General features: G+C 37.8%; 2 protein-coding genes across 2 annotated transcripts; both read left to right on the forward strand.

The window, feature by feature from the left end:
* Positions 1-423: 423 nt before the first annotated feature.
* Positions 424-4,845, forward strand: LOC133419779 (uncharacterized). Its single transcript, XM_061709194.1, has 3 exons — positions 424-617; positions 4,248-4,761; positions 4,830-4,845. Exons 1-3 carry the CDS (start codon positions 503-505, stop codon positions 4,843-4,845), a joined length of 645 nt encoding a protein of 214 aa, XP_061565178.1. The 5' UTR covers positions 424-502.
* On the forward strand, positions 4,761-5,933 carry LOC133419340 (gastrula zinc finger protein XlCGF49.1-like). Its single transcript, XM_061708457.1, has one exon. It carries the CDS (start codon positions 4,865-4,867, stop codon positions 5,663-5,665), a length of 801 nt encoding a protein of 266 aa, XP_061564441.1. The 5' UTR covers positions 4,761-4,864; the 3' UTR covers positions 5,666-5,933.
* The last annotated feature ends 9,520 nt before the right edge of the window (positions 5,934-15,453 follow it).

Consider the following 15,453-nt stretch of genomic DNA (forward strand, 5'->3'; position numbering starts at 1 on the left):
AGAAAATTGTAAATGTTGTCACTTTAATAAACTCAAGGAGGATTTACAGTATCTTTCAATTGCACTTCATTCTCAATAGGGAAATTAGTTTGCTATTTTTCTTTAAAAATAAAGATAAAATATTTGAAACTATTTATTCCATTGTCTTTTGTAGTTTTACCAAAAAAAAATCGAAATCGAAAATCTGGATTTTATTTTTGTCCAAAATCGCCCATCCCTAGTATCAGGTATTGACTAGTCGGAGTTACTAATACCAGTAATATCTTTGATTTTTATTTAATTTATCAATAAAAAACCCAAAACAATGAATGATTTTAAAATAAAATATAAAAAAAACATTTATTTATTCAAGTTTTTTTTTATTTATTTTTTTTTATAAATGACTGATTCTGAACCTCTGGACTTTGTCTGATTGCAGTTTCAGACATCTGTACCCGGGAAACGGCAGGAAACTGGAAAACCTCTCAGATCCATCTCTGAGTTTTAAACACAGAACGCGGGGATGCAGGGAGGGGGGATCCTTCCACCCAGGGACCAAGGTGGAGTCAGTTTGGTGCCTCCCACACCGGCACCGTCCACGTCAGCGTTGCTGCAGAAACAGGACAGGAAAGACCTCGGTAGGTCACACACCTTGTCACGTCCGTGTTCACACATCTTTTACGAAGGTTTTGTCTCCTCTGGAAGCTCCCGGGAGCTTCTTTCAGGAAGCTGGTTTTGTGTAACCCCTGCCTGTGTTGAATCTGAAATGAGTGAAACTCTGCCATTTCTGTTTCAGACAACGATCTAACTTAAACCTGAGAAAGAGGGTTAACTCAGGCCCGTTTTAGAGACTGAGGTGACTTATACTGGTACTCAGTCTGTTACCATGGTAACTTGGTTGAGAGCAGGTTACCCCAGAGTTCCTCTCTTGCTTTCTTTTTTTTCTTCTCCCCTTTATTTTTTTTGTTTTAGTTTAGTTTATTTTGTATGACGGAGTATTAGGGCCAAACAAAAAAACAAAAAAAGGAAATTACGAGAGTAAACTCATAATGTAATGAGAATAAAGTCGTAAAATTACGAGAATAAAGTCATAATATTACGAGAATAAAGTCGTAAAATTACGAGAATAAAGTCATAATATTACGAGAATAAAGTTGTAAAATTACGAGAATAAAGTCATAATATTACGAGAATAAAGTCGTAATATATTGTAAATATATAAATATAACTTCACAAGATGCTTAATATTCCTCATTTTAACACAGGGAGAAGAAGCTCTTCCTGTTAGAGTTCTCATAAATTATATTCTCATAATATTACGACTTTATTCTCGCAACATTACGACTTTATTCTCGTAATGTTACGACTTTATTCTCGTAATTTTACGACTTTATTCTCGTAATATTACGACTTTATTCTCATAATATTACGACTTTATTCTATTACGACTTTATTCTCGCAACATTACGACTTTATTCTCGTAATTTTACGACTTTATTCTCATTATATTATGACTTTATTCTCATAATTTCCAATTTTTTTTGTCTTAGTTTGGCCCTAATACTCCGTCGTAATTTTGCACATAAAACATAACAGTAAAAAGCCAAAGGTCAAATGAAGCATTGTGCAGGAGAGGTGGAAGTCAAAAAGGCTTATGAAAATGCCTCCCCTTTTATAAAACAAACATAAACAACAATAACAACAGCAAAAGTAAAAACACAATATAGAAATAAATAATATAAGACAGAAAAAGACAATTTAACATGAAAAAGAAAAACACTACTGAATTATTGAAAGATGAAGGAAGTGTAGTATAATTGCGTGAAAAAAAGTACAATTTAAAAACTCCAGATGTGTTTCTGATCTTAACTAAAAAATGATTTTTTTTCAAGTGTTTTTTGAACAAAGCCAGTGAAGATATTGATTTTAGTGATGTAGGAAATTGTTCCATAGCGACGGTCCTCTGTATTTTAAAGTGCGTTGATTGTGTGAAGTCCGGCATAAAGGAAGGTGAAAGTTCTTTGAGTGTCGTGTCTGATATGAATGGATGTCTGAGGAAAACTTAAAAACATTCTGGAAGCTGAGTGGCAGGTCATGAGATGAATATACAAACTTATACATAAACACACAGGTTTGATAGGTGTTCACATTGAAGACAGATAACAAATTAAATTTTCTAAAAAGAAAAATGGAAGATTCTGTTTTTTTGGCAAAAGTAACCTCTCAAAAATTTCTTTTGGGCTAGCAGGATCTTATTGAGAAAGGTAGGACATGTAGCTGCCCATACAGAATTACAATACACAATATATGGATAAATTAAACTATAATAACAAGTTAAAATACAAGATTGATTCACCAGTGATCGTATTCTACTCAAAATACCGATTGACCTCATAGTTTTTTTACAGACCAGTTCAGTTTGGCACTTCCATGTTCATTTTTCATCAACTATGACACTTAAGAATTTAATAGAAGAAACTTGAGTTAATTGAGTTAATCTGACTACAAGCCCGACCAGGGCCAGAAAGGAAGAATTTCACAGGATGATTTAGAAATTAACGGTTAAAAATAGCATCCTGGTCCTGCCTCTGTTATTTGTACCCATGTTTGTGTTCACCCTTTTGACAAAATTGTGTTGTTTTTAAAGTGCTTTTTAAAAGAAAGTTGATTGTTGGTTAATCTCAGCTGAATCTCTTTGGTCCCATCAGAGCTCCTGACAGGAATTTTCCTTACGAAGTAAAAGTCACTGACAACCACGAGCCTATGATGTTCGAGTTACGTGTCTGAATGATATTTTTATACTTCAATTTCAACTTCTTTCAAGTTTTTTTCCAGTTTAAACCAGAATGATCGGAGCTTTGTAAAAAATGAACCTCAGGCATGTGTATGATAACATCCATGCAGTCGTCACTCCTGCAATATTATAAAAGTCATTAAATAATTAAATGACTCATTAGGTCACAGTGCTGTTTCTGCAACATCAACTCCCTTCACTGCTGCAGTCGTGTTACTTTTCCACAGAAAGATGCTCAAGTTCAAGTACAGTTCCTTTGATTTAATAAATCCACTAACCAAATCATACTTAAATTTATAAAATGACAAGACAATTTATCTCAGAAACTTTCCATGTTAAGTCAAGCTTTTTTCAAATACTCTGATTCTCAATCAAATGCTGTATATAACATGTTTCTGTAGAATAAGATTAAGAAAATATAGTCTCTAATTGACACAGATTTTTTTTCTTTAACATTATTGATTTTTTTTTAAATTAGGTGAAGCTCATTCATGGTGCTTTTTTTCCAGCTGACAGTCTCTGGAAAAAGGTACAAGGTAGAAAAGGTAGAACTCCCTCATTCAATCATTTTTATTCCAGTTGATCTTTATTACAGTATGTTTTTTTTTTATGCAGATAAAACAGAATTAGAAGAGGATGTATTAACTTGTGAACATTAATCTACACTATAATCAGTACTGGAGTTGAGGGGGGATGAGGGTGGATGGCATCCCCCCTGAAATAAAAACGGTCCAAATCATCCCCCCTGTAAAACTGCCATCCCCCCTTTCCATCCCTTATGTCATTTCATCAATGAATGTGGTTTTACTGCTATTTCAACATTTAGAGTCATCACCAGAAAAATAACACTTATTTGACAATTTTCACCTGTTTCAAGTAAATTTTCACTTGAAATAAGTAGAAAAATCTGCCAGTGGGACAAGATTTATCTTCTCATTACAAGCAAAAAAAAAATCTTGTTCCACTGGCAGATTTTTCTACTTATTTCAAGTGAAAATCTACTTGAAACAGGTGAAAATTGTTGTTTTTTCCAGTGATGAGTCTTGTTTTAAGTGTAATGAAATTTCTTTACTAAAATGAGACATTTTAACTAGAAATAAGACAAATATTCTTGTTAAGATTGAGAGTTTTTGCAGTGATCCATTTTACTTATCCTGTGAAGGACAGAGTCATATTGATAAGTTCAGAAAAGTGTTTTTTATTGTTGTGTTTTGATGTATTTGATGTAAGCCCAGTGGATATTTAAAGCTTACAGAAGGCTGCATTTAACTGCTGCTATGTCATTCCTGCAGTATTTCTGCAGGTGTTTTGGTCACTGCTATTATTTGTAATATATTATATTATTTGTAATCAGCACAAATTATCTGTCCCCATATGATCAAATCCACCATCCCCCCTGATATTTTTTTTTACAACTCGAGTACTGACTATAATCCTCAGAAATGTACGTATGAAGTGTCTTCATGTGTTTCAGAGTTGGCTTCAGATGTCCAGCAGCTGGTGGTGATTAAAGAAGAGGCTCCTCGTGAATGGATCCCCAGTCCGGACCAGAAGGACCCAGAACCCAACCGCATAAAAGAGGAAAAACAGGAACTCTGGATAGATCCGGAGGGAGACGAGGTTCATGGAGAGGAGGCTGGTATCTCCTCGCTCCCATTAACTGTAATCACTGTGAAGTGTGACGATAATGAGGAGAAACCTCCATCCTCGCAGCTTCACCAGATCAGAGACACCAGAGAGGCAGGACCTCCACCCAGCAGCTCCGCTGAACAGATGAAGACAGAGACGGATGGAGAGAACTCTGGACCATATCCAGACTCCTCTGAGACTGAAGTCAGCGACGACGATTATTGGCAGGACCCTTTGTCCGACTGTGGATCTGAAAACGGAGATGCAAAGAAGTCGGGTGTGCATTATGATGTAGGATGTAACAGCTGCTCCAGATGTGGTGGACAGTTTGTCAAAAAAATGTGGAGACACATGAGTCAGCATCCAGGAAAAGGCTCCTCTAGTTGTCTGGCAGATGATAAATATTCACAGACTAAAGCCCATGCAGGTGGGGAACTGTTTAATTGCAATGAATGCGGTAAGATGCATAACCACCGGGGAGTTCTGCAAAGACGTGTGAAAATCCACTCTGGAGAAAAGCCCTTCCGATGTGACGTTTGCGGTAAAAGCTTCAGACAAAAGGGAATCCTGCACACGCACATGAGAATCCACACAGAGGAGCAAGCGTTTAGCTGTAAAGTCTGTGGGAAAAGATTCAGATACGATTCCGCGCTGAAGTCTCACGTAAAAGTCCACACGGGGGTGAAGCCGTTCAGTTGCAGCGTTTGTGGAAAGACCTTTCTACGGCAACAAGGTCTAAAGATACACTCGCTGGTCCACACGGGAGAGAAGCGCTTCGTTTGTTGCTTGTGCGGTCAAAGATTTAAACATCAGTCAACGCTGCTCAGACATGGAAACATCCACACGGGGGAGAAGCCCTTCAGCTGCGACGTTTGTGGGAAAACATTCAGGCAACAGGCCAGTCTGCAGCGACACAAGAAGGTCCACACGGGAGAGAAACCTTTCAGCTGCACCGTCTGCGGAAAAACCTTCCTGCAGAAGACGCATTTGAAGAGACATTCCAGGATACACACAGGAGAAAAGCCGCTCTCGTGTAAAGTCTGCGGCAAAGGATTCAAGGAGATGACGCACTTAAAGAGACATGCAGAAATTCACACGAGACACAAACCTTTCTCGTGCTTTGAGTGCGGTAAAAATTATAGACGGCAGGGAAATCTGCAGAAACACATGAGAGTCCACGGCGGAGATAAAACGTTTGGTTCTGTTGTTTGGGGTGAGGACTTAGTCCGACAGTTCCAGTGCGTGTTCGGAGACAGCCCCTAATCTAGAAACTGTTTCTAGATGGAGATGTTACTTTTTCCTTTTCTTTACCGAGCCGACTAGGGTTGCCACCTTTCAGAAATAGAAATAAGGGACGCCCTGATTTCAGCAGCGCAGGAGCCAAAAAAAAGCCCCAAAACTTCTAAACTGAATAAAAATGTGTTTATTTTATATGAAAAAACAAAATGCTTTGATTTAAAGTTTAAAGTGCTTTAATAGCATTGAACTTGCATGACTGTATAGACAGCCAACCATACTAGCAACTGAAATATCCTCCTATGCTATGTATGTCCACATCAGCCCAGATGTATAATATAACCTACAGGTGAAGAATATGGTGTAAAAGTTAATTTATTTCAATAATTCAACTAGAATATGGTGTAAAAGTTAACTTATTTCAATAATTCAACTAGAATATGGTGTAAAAGTTAATTTATTTAAATAATTCAACTAGAATATGGTGTAAAAGTTAATTTATTTCAATAATTCAACTAGAATATGGTGTAAAAGTTAACTTATTTCAATAATTCAACTAGAATATGGTGTAAAAGTTAATTTATTTCAATAATTCAACTAGAATATGGTGTAAAAGTTAACTTATTTCAATAATTCAACTAGAATATGGTGTAAAAGTTAATTTATTTCAATAATTCAACTAGAATATGGTGTAAAAGTTAATTTATTTCAATAATTCAACTAGAATATGGTGTAAAAGTTAATTTATTTCAATAATTCAACTAGAATATGGTGTAAAAGTTAACTTATTTCACTAATTCAACTAGAATATGGTGTAAAAGTTAATTTATTTCAATAATTCAACTAGAATATGGTGTAAAAGTTAACTTATTTCAATAATTCAACTAGAATATGGTGTAAAAGTTAATTTATTTCAATAATTCAACTAGAATATGGTGTAAAAGTTAACTTATTTCAATAATTCAACTAGAATATGGTGTAAAAGTTAATTTATTTCAATAATTCAACTAGAATATGGTGTAAAAGTTAATTTATTTCAATAATTCAACTAGAATATGGTGTAAAAGTTAATTTATTTCAATAATTCAACTAGAATATGGTGTAAAAGTTAACTTATTTCACTAATTCAACTAGAATATGGTGTAAAAGTTAACTTATTTCAATAATTCAACTAGAATATGGTGTAAAAGTTAATTAATTTCAATAATTCAACTAGAATATGGTGTAAAAGTTAATGAAAATACGGTACAAATCGTGTCCCGTATTAGTTCAATACGGGACGCAACATTTTTTTCTCATATAAAGGACAATTCCGTATTTTACGGGACGGGTGGCAACCCTAGAGCCGACGCCAGTCAGATGTCGTGTAGGAGATCAAGGGTTCACTGCCTGCACTTTTCATAAAGGCTGGTGAGAGAAATGTGTTCCCAAAAATCAACCTCCTAAGACCCAAGTTCTTGTTGGACATTTTCATTTCTCCCCCGTAAGCATAGTGAAATATAATTGTATCGACGCCCCAACATGTGGTGTCCACACATTACAGATCTGAGGAGGTCAAGCAGTAAAATCCGACATTTTCAACGGCCGTCAGGAGCTGGTTATCCAGCAGAATAAAATCCACAAATCAGTTATATTTTTGCGACTTGCGGGCATTCTTGGGGGAATATGTCTTGTTTCTGGAAAGCTGGCTGCTCTGATTCATCCATCCTCCTCTTTGACTTCGTTAACTCTTTGTGCTTTTTCACCTAATTGCTCCTAAATATTGAATTATGTTGTTGTTTTTCAGATTTCTTGAATTGTCATGTTTAAAGAAATACAACAGAATTTCCAGAAGTCCAGACACATGCAAAGTAAAAAGTATAAATATATTAAATAACATATACTGTATATATAAACCATATCATGTACAAATGTAAAAAAGAAAAAATTGTTAAAGTTACTACTGAAGAAATTGTGATTATTATTAAGTAGACGTGTGGCGCTTGGTGTTTTTACGTCTATTTGTATGAGCTGGTAGGACCTGTAGTGTTTCCCAAAAGGCTGCAGCCCAAACAAACGATGAGCAGGGTGGGAAGTAGGGATGGGCAGTATGGACTAAAAAAATGTATCACGATAATTTCTGGCACTTATCCCGATAACGATGAAAATGACGATTAAAAAAATACCAATTAAATTTATCTCGCTCTCAGATCCGCCATGTTTGTTACATAAAAACGTCAACGTGAATTTATCTATCTTTCTTTCTTTCTTCCTTCCTTCCTTCCTTCCTTCCTTTCTTTCTTTCAGGCTCATTTCCTTCCTTCCTTCCTTCCTTCCTTCCTTCCTTCCTTCCTTCCATAAATCCGGCTTTACACAAAAACGTCACCAACGGGAATTTATCTTTATTCATTTTATTTTTCCCGCTAGATGACAAATTCTTATCGTGGGGAATTTTTTTGACGGTATATCGTGAACGGTAAAATATCGCCCATTCCTAGTGGGAAGAGTCTTGTAGTTTGTTACTTTACTGAGACACATGTCCTGCATGGAGCAGTCCAGCAGTGAGCAGCCAGTGATTTCCTGAGCGGTGTGTTTGACCTTCTGGACAGCTGAGATGTCGTTTGCCACGACGCTCTCGATGGAGCACCTGCAGAAGAACGCCAGCAGTTTTTGAGATAGATTGTGTTTCCCGAGAAGCCTCTGGGAGAAGATTGGCTGCTGTGTCCTCTAGTGGTGTTAGTTTTCCAGATGGAGAGCCAGAAACCTGAAGGTCCTCTTTTTTTGTGTGTGTGTTAAGGACAAAGCTGTTGTCGCTGCAGCATGTTGACACCAGTCTCTCCACCTCCTCCTTATATTCTGATTTAGCAGAGGTGTCTTCAGTATTCACATTCATTACTCAGGTAGAAGTATAGATACTAGAGTTTAAAAATACTCCTGTAGAAGTTGAAGTATCAACTCAAGTTTTTTACTCAAGTAAAAGTATAAAAGTACTGGTTTCAAAACTACTTAAAGTATAAAAGTAAAAGTAATGTAAGGGGGAAAAAAGTCATTAAGGACAAAAGCCATTGAAAATGAATGTATCTTAGTATAATGCAAATATATTAAAGAACTATATATGTGTACTATTGAGCATTAACATGTGTTTCAGAGAGCAGGAGATATGATGACTAGTTGCCTATAAGTATTGTAATGGTGCAAAAAGTCAAACTTCAGAGGCATGTTATCATTTATCCTAACCTTTATTGGAATGTACATCCAAGTTTAGTTGCAGGAATCTGAGGGAACGGATGTAAGAACAAAACTGGACAAGAACAGCTGAAACAACCACAACCAAATTCACTCTATCCGGATGGAGCAATTTAACTGGATAGTTTTTTTTTTAAAGGCCGAAATGAAAGAGTCATTACCAGAAAAATAACTTATTTGACCATTTTGACCTGTTTCAAGTAGATTTTCACTTGAAATAAGTAGAAAAATCTGCCAGTGGAACAATATTTATCTTCTCATTACAAGCAAAAAAATCTTGTTCCACTGGCAGATTTTTCCACTTATTTTAAGTGAAAATCTACTTGAAACAGGTGAAAATTGTTGTTTTTGAGTCTTGTCTTAAATGTAACGAGATTTTTTTGACTAAAAATTAGACATTTTAACTAGAAATAAGACAAATATTCTTGTTAAGATTTTGAGTTTTTGCAGTGTATAATAACTAGTGAAATCGATCATGTTGTTCTGATTTGCATTTGTAGTTATTCTATATGTATTAAGTAATAGAATAATCAATACAAATAGACACAGAGTAATTCCATAAATGTATTTAAAAAACAAACATTTACATTTCCCCCTGAAGCCGAGGTGTGGCAACTGCCGTACCTTCATACCCAATTGACGCCCCTGGGTACACCTTTCTCAAATTACACAGGTAGGAGAGAAATGCACACTGTGGTCATCAATCCAGCCCTATTTATACTGAAAATGGAGGTGTTTTGTACGTTATAAGCAGTACTCGAGTTGTAAAAAAAAATCAGGGGGGATGGTGGATTTGATCATATGGGGACAGATAATTTGTGCTGATTACAAATAATATAATATATTACAAATAATAGCAGTGACCAAAACAGCTGCAGAAATACTGCAGGAATGACATAGCAGCAGTTAAATGCAGCCTTCTGTAAGCTTTAAATATCCACTGGGCTTACATCAAATACATCAAAACACAACAATAAAAAACACTTTTCTGAACTTATCAATATGACTCTGTCCTTCACAGGATAAGTAAAATGGATCACTGCAAAAACTCAAAATCTTAACAAGAATATTTGTCTTATTTTTAGTTAAAATTTCTCATTTTAGTAAAAAAAATCTCATTACAGTTAAAACAAGACTCATCACTGGAAATAACAACAATTTTCACCTGTTTCAAGTAGATTTTCACTTAAAATAAGTAGAAAAATCTGCCAGTGGAACAAGATTTTATTGCTTGCATGAGAAGATAAATCTTGTCCCATTGGCAGATTTTTCCTACTTATTTCAAGTGAAAATTGACTTGAAACAGGTGAAAATTGTCAAATAAGTTATTTTTCTGGTGTTATTTTTCTGGTGAAGACTCTAAATGTTGAAATAGCAGTAAAACCACATTCATTGATGAAATGACATAAGGGATGGAAAGGGGGGATGGCAGTTTTACAGGGGGGATGATTTTTACCGTTTTTATTTCAGGAGGGATGCCACTCCCCCTCATCCCCCCTCAACTCCAGTACTGGTTATAGGTGCGGATGTTGAACCGTATCTGTGGAAACATCTGTGGGGAAAGAAACCTAATGTGTCAAACCTTCAGCCATATATATCCTGCTGATTGTTTCTTACTTAAGATCACTACAATTTTGAGAAAAACCGGATGGAACCTATCAGTTTTAAAATGTCTATTCTCTTCTTTGTCTACGCCTAAAGAAGAACTCAGCTAAACAGGCTAGTCCTACAAACCAGTATGTGCTCCTGCATTGAGAGTAATATTATATTATTTGTAATCAGCACAAATTATCTGTCCCCATATGATCAAATCCACCGTCCCCCCTGATTTATTTTTACAACTCGAGTACTGGTTACAACCCAGAATTGATCTGTCAACATGACTAAAAAAAATTAATGGATCTCATTTGCTAGTTTTTTACTGTAAAACTGGAGCAGGATTTTATTTTTTTTCTTTATTTTATATTTTTTTTTTAACTGGAGTAGAAATACACTTTTGTTTACCTCGATGAGAGTAATCAACCGCTGTGCAATAATAATAACAATAATAATACTAAAAATAATAATTACCACATTCATATGCTGTAACAATGCACCTTTCAATAACCATGACCACTTCATACTGCTGCACCTTTCACTTTTAAATTTTATAGGCTATATGTTAATAAGAGACATTTGTCTATTACTGTTTGTAACTATTTAAATCTGGGTTCAGTGAGCGGAGAAAAAAAAAAACGAAACAAATTCCCTGGCATGTTCATACTTTGCCAATAAAGCTTTATTCTTATTATTCTTATTCTGAGTGGCAGAAAGACTGAGTGCCAGCGTAAACTTTTTAGTTTGAGCAACTCGAAAACATCTAAAATGGGAAAGAGCTGTTGTGCGATCAACTGTACTCATAGATTTAGAAAGAAATCAGAGTTATTGTACAGACTGCCGAAAAATAAGTTTAAGAGAGACAAGTGGATCGCTGCAGAAACAACTGGATTCCAGGCACCGAAACGTGGATTTGCGGTTCCCATTTTGTATCAGGTACTGTTGGATTTTTGGGTAGCTAACGTTAAATAGTCAAATCATAAAGTTCGGTGTCCTCATTATTACTTTATGCCGCGTTCCATTTGTCCTCGGAAGTGGGGATTTCCCAGTTCCTAGTTGGAATTTTCAACTGGAACGCCCCTCGAAGTGGGATTTCCCACTGGGAAAGTGGGAGAGTCTTCACCACCCCCGAGTTACCATTCCAAGATGGCTGCCCCGGTTGTAAACAGTAGAAGAGAGCTCTGTAAAAATTCGTAGCACTTCATTCTAGTTTTGGTCACACTAAATCAGTCGTATACAAGTATTGTTCGGGATATATATGCTGCTATAGTGTAATTTACATTTTTCATGTGGTATATGCGAACTACAAACTTGTTTACCTACTTTGTAACTGGAACGCTGATAACTCGGCTGTGACGTCATTCCCAGTTCCGCCTTCCGAGGTAAATGGAACGCAGCATAAATTCGCGTAGGCTCCGCGTCGATTTAACGCGGAACCATAAATCAACGGTAAGGGGGCGTGGCCAGTGGGGAATGACGTCAATGCAGTTCTGCGTCGGCGCTGTGATATTCCTGAATGACGTCATGAAGACAGTCTATAAAAGCGAGCTTCCGTTCCAATTTTCAGTTACTCTCTTTGTACACGCTACGTTGACAGAACTATTTGAGGTTTCACTGCGAAAGCAAACAAACTTATTTCACAATGGTTTTTAAACCTACCAGAAGAGTAAAATATCCACAAGAAGGAAAGCTCCAGAATCTTACCCCAGACTTTGTTACTGCAAAAAAACAAGTCATTGGTAAGAAAAAGAAAGTCATGCCACATGCCACTCATGAAGCGATGGTTTCTAAAGCGAGGGATTCAGGTGATGCCCCCCAATGTGTGGGAAAGTCTACACAAGATGTAAATAGAAACCTGGACGATTTCAAAACATCACTTAATCAACTTGTTGAAAAGCTGATCTTATATGCTGAAAAGAAGTCAGGTGTAACATGTTCTGCGAAATGCTTCAGGGACATTAAAAAAATTATTTTTGAGAAAGTCTGGGCCGAAATAAAAGGACAATATTTTGACATTGCTGAACATACCATGGAAAAACTACCCAAGAAAGTTTTTAAAACTTTTTGCAAGGAGAATAAATGTAAAAAAGAAATAGTGTTGCCTATAATGTTAGAGTTAAAAAACTCGTATGTATACGACATTATTGCCTCCTGTATTGGAAAACAACTCAGGAAACCAAACAAGAAACCTTCACCCATTAGAGGGTTCTTTTCACATGTGGGTCAGGCCATACGCAAACCTTTCAGGGCCAAAAAAGAAAAATCATCTCGGTCCTCTGAGGAGGAACCAACCTGCATTCAACATACTGAGCTTCAGGCAGCCCCTAACGTCACATCTGGAGAATATTTTGTCTCTGAAAAAAGTGTTGAAACAGGTCAACGGCTTGCAGATGAAAGGGAAGAAAAATTCAAAACAACTCTTAGTGAACGTTTTACAGAGCTGATTTTATGGGCTGTAGAAAACTCATATATCGTTTGCTCCATGGAAGAAGCCCAGGACATTCATGATCGTCTCTGTGAGAAAGCCTGGGCTCAAGTGCAAGGAAAGGATTTGGACACTGCTGAAGAAATCCTGGAAAACCTTCACAATAAAATTGTCAAGAGTTTCGAGTCAAATCTTCCCTCAGCCACCAGATCCAAGCTTGTCGAGGTCCATGTAGAACCTCTTTCACAGGTTAAAACTGAGGCCGATTTGGTACCACAAGAACACGTTTCAGATTATTCCATACCAGAAGAAGATCTCTCAGAGGTCACATCTATAGAAAGTTTCCTATCAGAAGAAGATATGACGGAGGTCGCATCTATAGAAAGTTTCCTATCAGAAGAAGATGATATGGAGGTCACATCTATAAAAAGTTTCATATCAGAAGAAGATATGATGGAGGTCACATCTATAAAAAGTTTCATATCAGAAGAAGATATGATGGAGGTCACATCTGTAGAAAGTTTCACATTAGAAGAAGATATGATGGAGGTCACATCTGTAGAAAGTTTCACATTAGAAGAAGATATGATGGAGGTCACATCTGTAGAAAGTTTCACATTAGAAGAAGATATGATGGAGGTCACATCTGTAGAAAGTTTCACATTAGAAGAAGATATGATGGAGGTCACATCTGTAGAAAGTTTCACATTAGAAGAAGATATGATGGAGGTCACATCTGTAGAAAGTTTCACATCAGAAGAAGATATGATGGAGGTCACATCTGTAGAAGATTTTACACCTGAAGATATGACGGAGGTCACATATGTAGACGATTTTACACCTGAAGATATGACGGAGGTCACATCTGTAGAAGATTTTACACCTGAAGATATGACGGAGGTCACATATGTAGACGATTTTACACCTGAAGATATGACGGAGGTCACATATGTAGACGATTTTACACCTGAAGATATGATGGAGGTCTCATCTGTACAAGATATTATATCTGAAGAAGATGACATCAAATTTGACAAGCATGAACAGTTCAAAAGATCTCTTCTTCACCTTGTTGAGTTGCTGATTGCACGGGCATTCGTAACATCAGGTGTAATTCATTGTCCAACCATTTGTTTGGAACTCCAGGATTGGCTCGTTTCTAAAGTCTTTGCTGAAGTTGAAGGGGAACATTTTGATATTCCAGAAAAAATCATGAAAAAACTGCACAAGAAAATCTTTAAGAGCCTTTGCAAGAAATTCAACTGTTCAGAGCAACAATTGCTGAGTTTACTGACTATAAACCACCCAAATCAAGAGAGAATAATTGTTTCCTCTGTGACAAAATACCTTAGAAAATTCTCCAAGAGACCATTCTTCAAATTTTTTAATTAAAATTACAGTGCATCCATTTCTCCTCAAAATTCTACACACAACACCAGAGTGCCCCTTGACCTCAGACAACGACCCTAAGCACACAGCCAAGATTTCAAAGCAGTGGCTTCAGGACAACTCTGAATGTCCTTGAGTGGCCCAGCCAGAGCCCAGACTTGAATCCGATTGAACATCTCTGGAGAGATCTGAAAATGGCTGTGCACCGATGCTTCCCATCCAACCTGATGGACCTTGAGAGGTGCTGCAAAGACGAATGGGCAAAACTGCCCAAAGATAGGTGTGCCTAAGCATTGAGCAAAGGCTGTGAATACATATGATTTCTGAGCATGGGGCGGTTTGAGGCGGAGTGCGACGTGGCGGGGATAAGAATCAGCACCTCCAAAACTGACTGTTTTGACGACTCTGGCTTTAGGGACATGGAATGTCACCTCGCTGGGGGAGAAAGAGCCTGAGCTTGTGCGGGAGGCTGAGAGGTATCGACTAGAGATAGTCGGGCTCACCTCCACGCACAGCCTGGGCTCTGGAACCCAACTCCTTGAGAGAGGTTGGACTCTCTTCCACTCTGGAGCTGCCCATGGTGAGAGGCGGCGAGCTGGTGTGGGCTTGCTCATAGCTCCCCAGCTCAGCCGCCATGTGTTGGAGTTCTCCCCACTTAACGAGAGGGTCGCTTCCCTGCGCCTTCGGGTCGGGGATAGGTCTCTCACTGTCGTTTCGGCCTATGGGCTGAACGGCAGTGCAGAGTACCCGGCCTTCCTGGAGGCTCTGGGAGGGGTGCTGGAAAGTGCCCCAACTGGGGACTCCATCGTTCTGTTGGGGGACTTCAACGCTCACGTGGGCAGCGACAGTGTTACCTGGAGAGGTGTGATTGGGAGGAACGGCCTCCCCGATCTGAACCCGAGCTGTGTTTTGTTGTTGGACTTCTGTGCGAGTCACAGTTTGTCCATCACGAACACCATGTTCAGGCATAAGGGTGTCCATCAGTGCACGTGGCACCAGGACACCCTAGGCCGGAGGTCAATGATCGACTTTGTAGTCGTGTCATCTGACCTCCGGCCGTATGTCTTGGACACTCGGTTGAAGAGAGGGGCTGAGCTGTCAACTGATCACCACCTGGTGGTGAGTTGGATCCGCTGGCAGGGGAGGAAGCTGGTCAGACCTGGAAGACCCAAGCGTATCG

Source organism: Cololabis saira, chromosome 19 (assembly GCF_033807715.1).
Source record: "Cololabis saira isolate AMF1-May2022 chromosome 19, fColSai1.1, whole genome shotgun sequence".
Classification (NCBI taxonomy): Eukaryota; Metazoa; Chordata; class Actinopteri; order Beloniformes; family Belonidae; genus Cololabis; species Cololabis saira.

Excerpts from the sequence above, each read along its gene's own strand:
- LOC133419779 (XM_061709194.1), top strand. The coding sequence starts at position 503 with ATGCAGGGAGGGGGGATCCTTCCACCCAGGGACCAAGGTGGAGTCAGT. Across the intron at positions 618-4,247 it reads ACAGGACAGGAAAGACCTCG|AGTTGGCTTCAGATGTCCAG; the intron begins GTAGGTCACACA and ends CATGTGTTTCAG.
- LOC133419340 (XM_061708457.1), top strand. The coding sequence starts at position 4,865 with ATGCATAACCACCGGGGAGTTCTGCAAAGACGTGTGAAAATCCACTCT.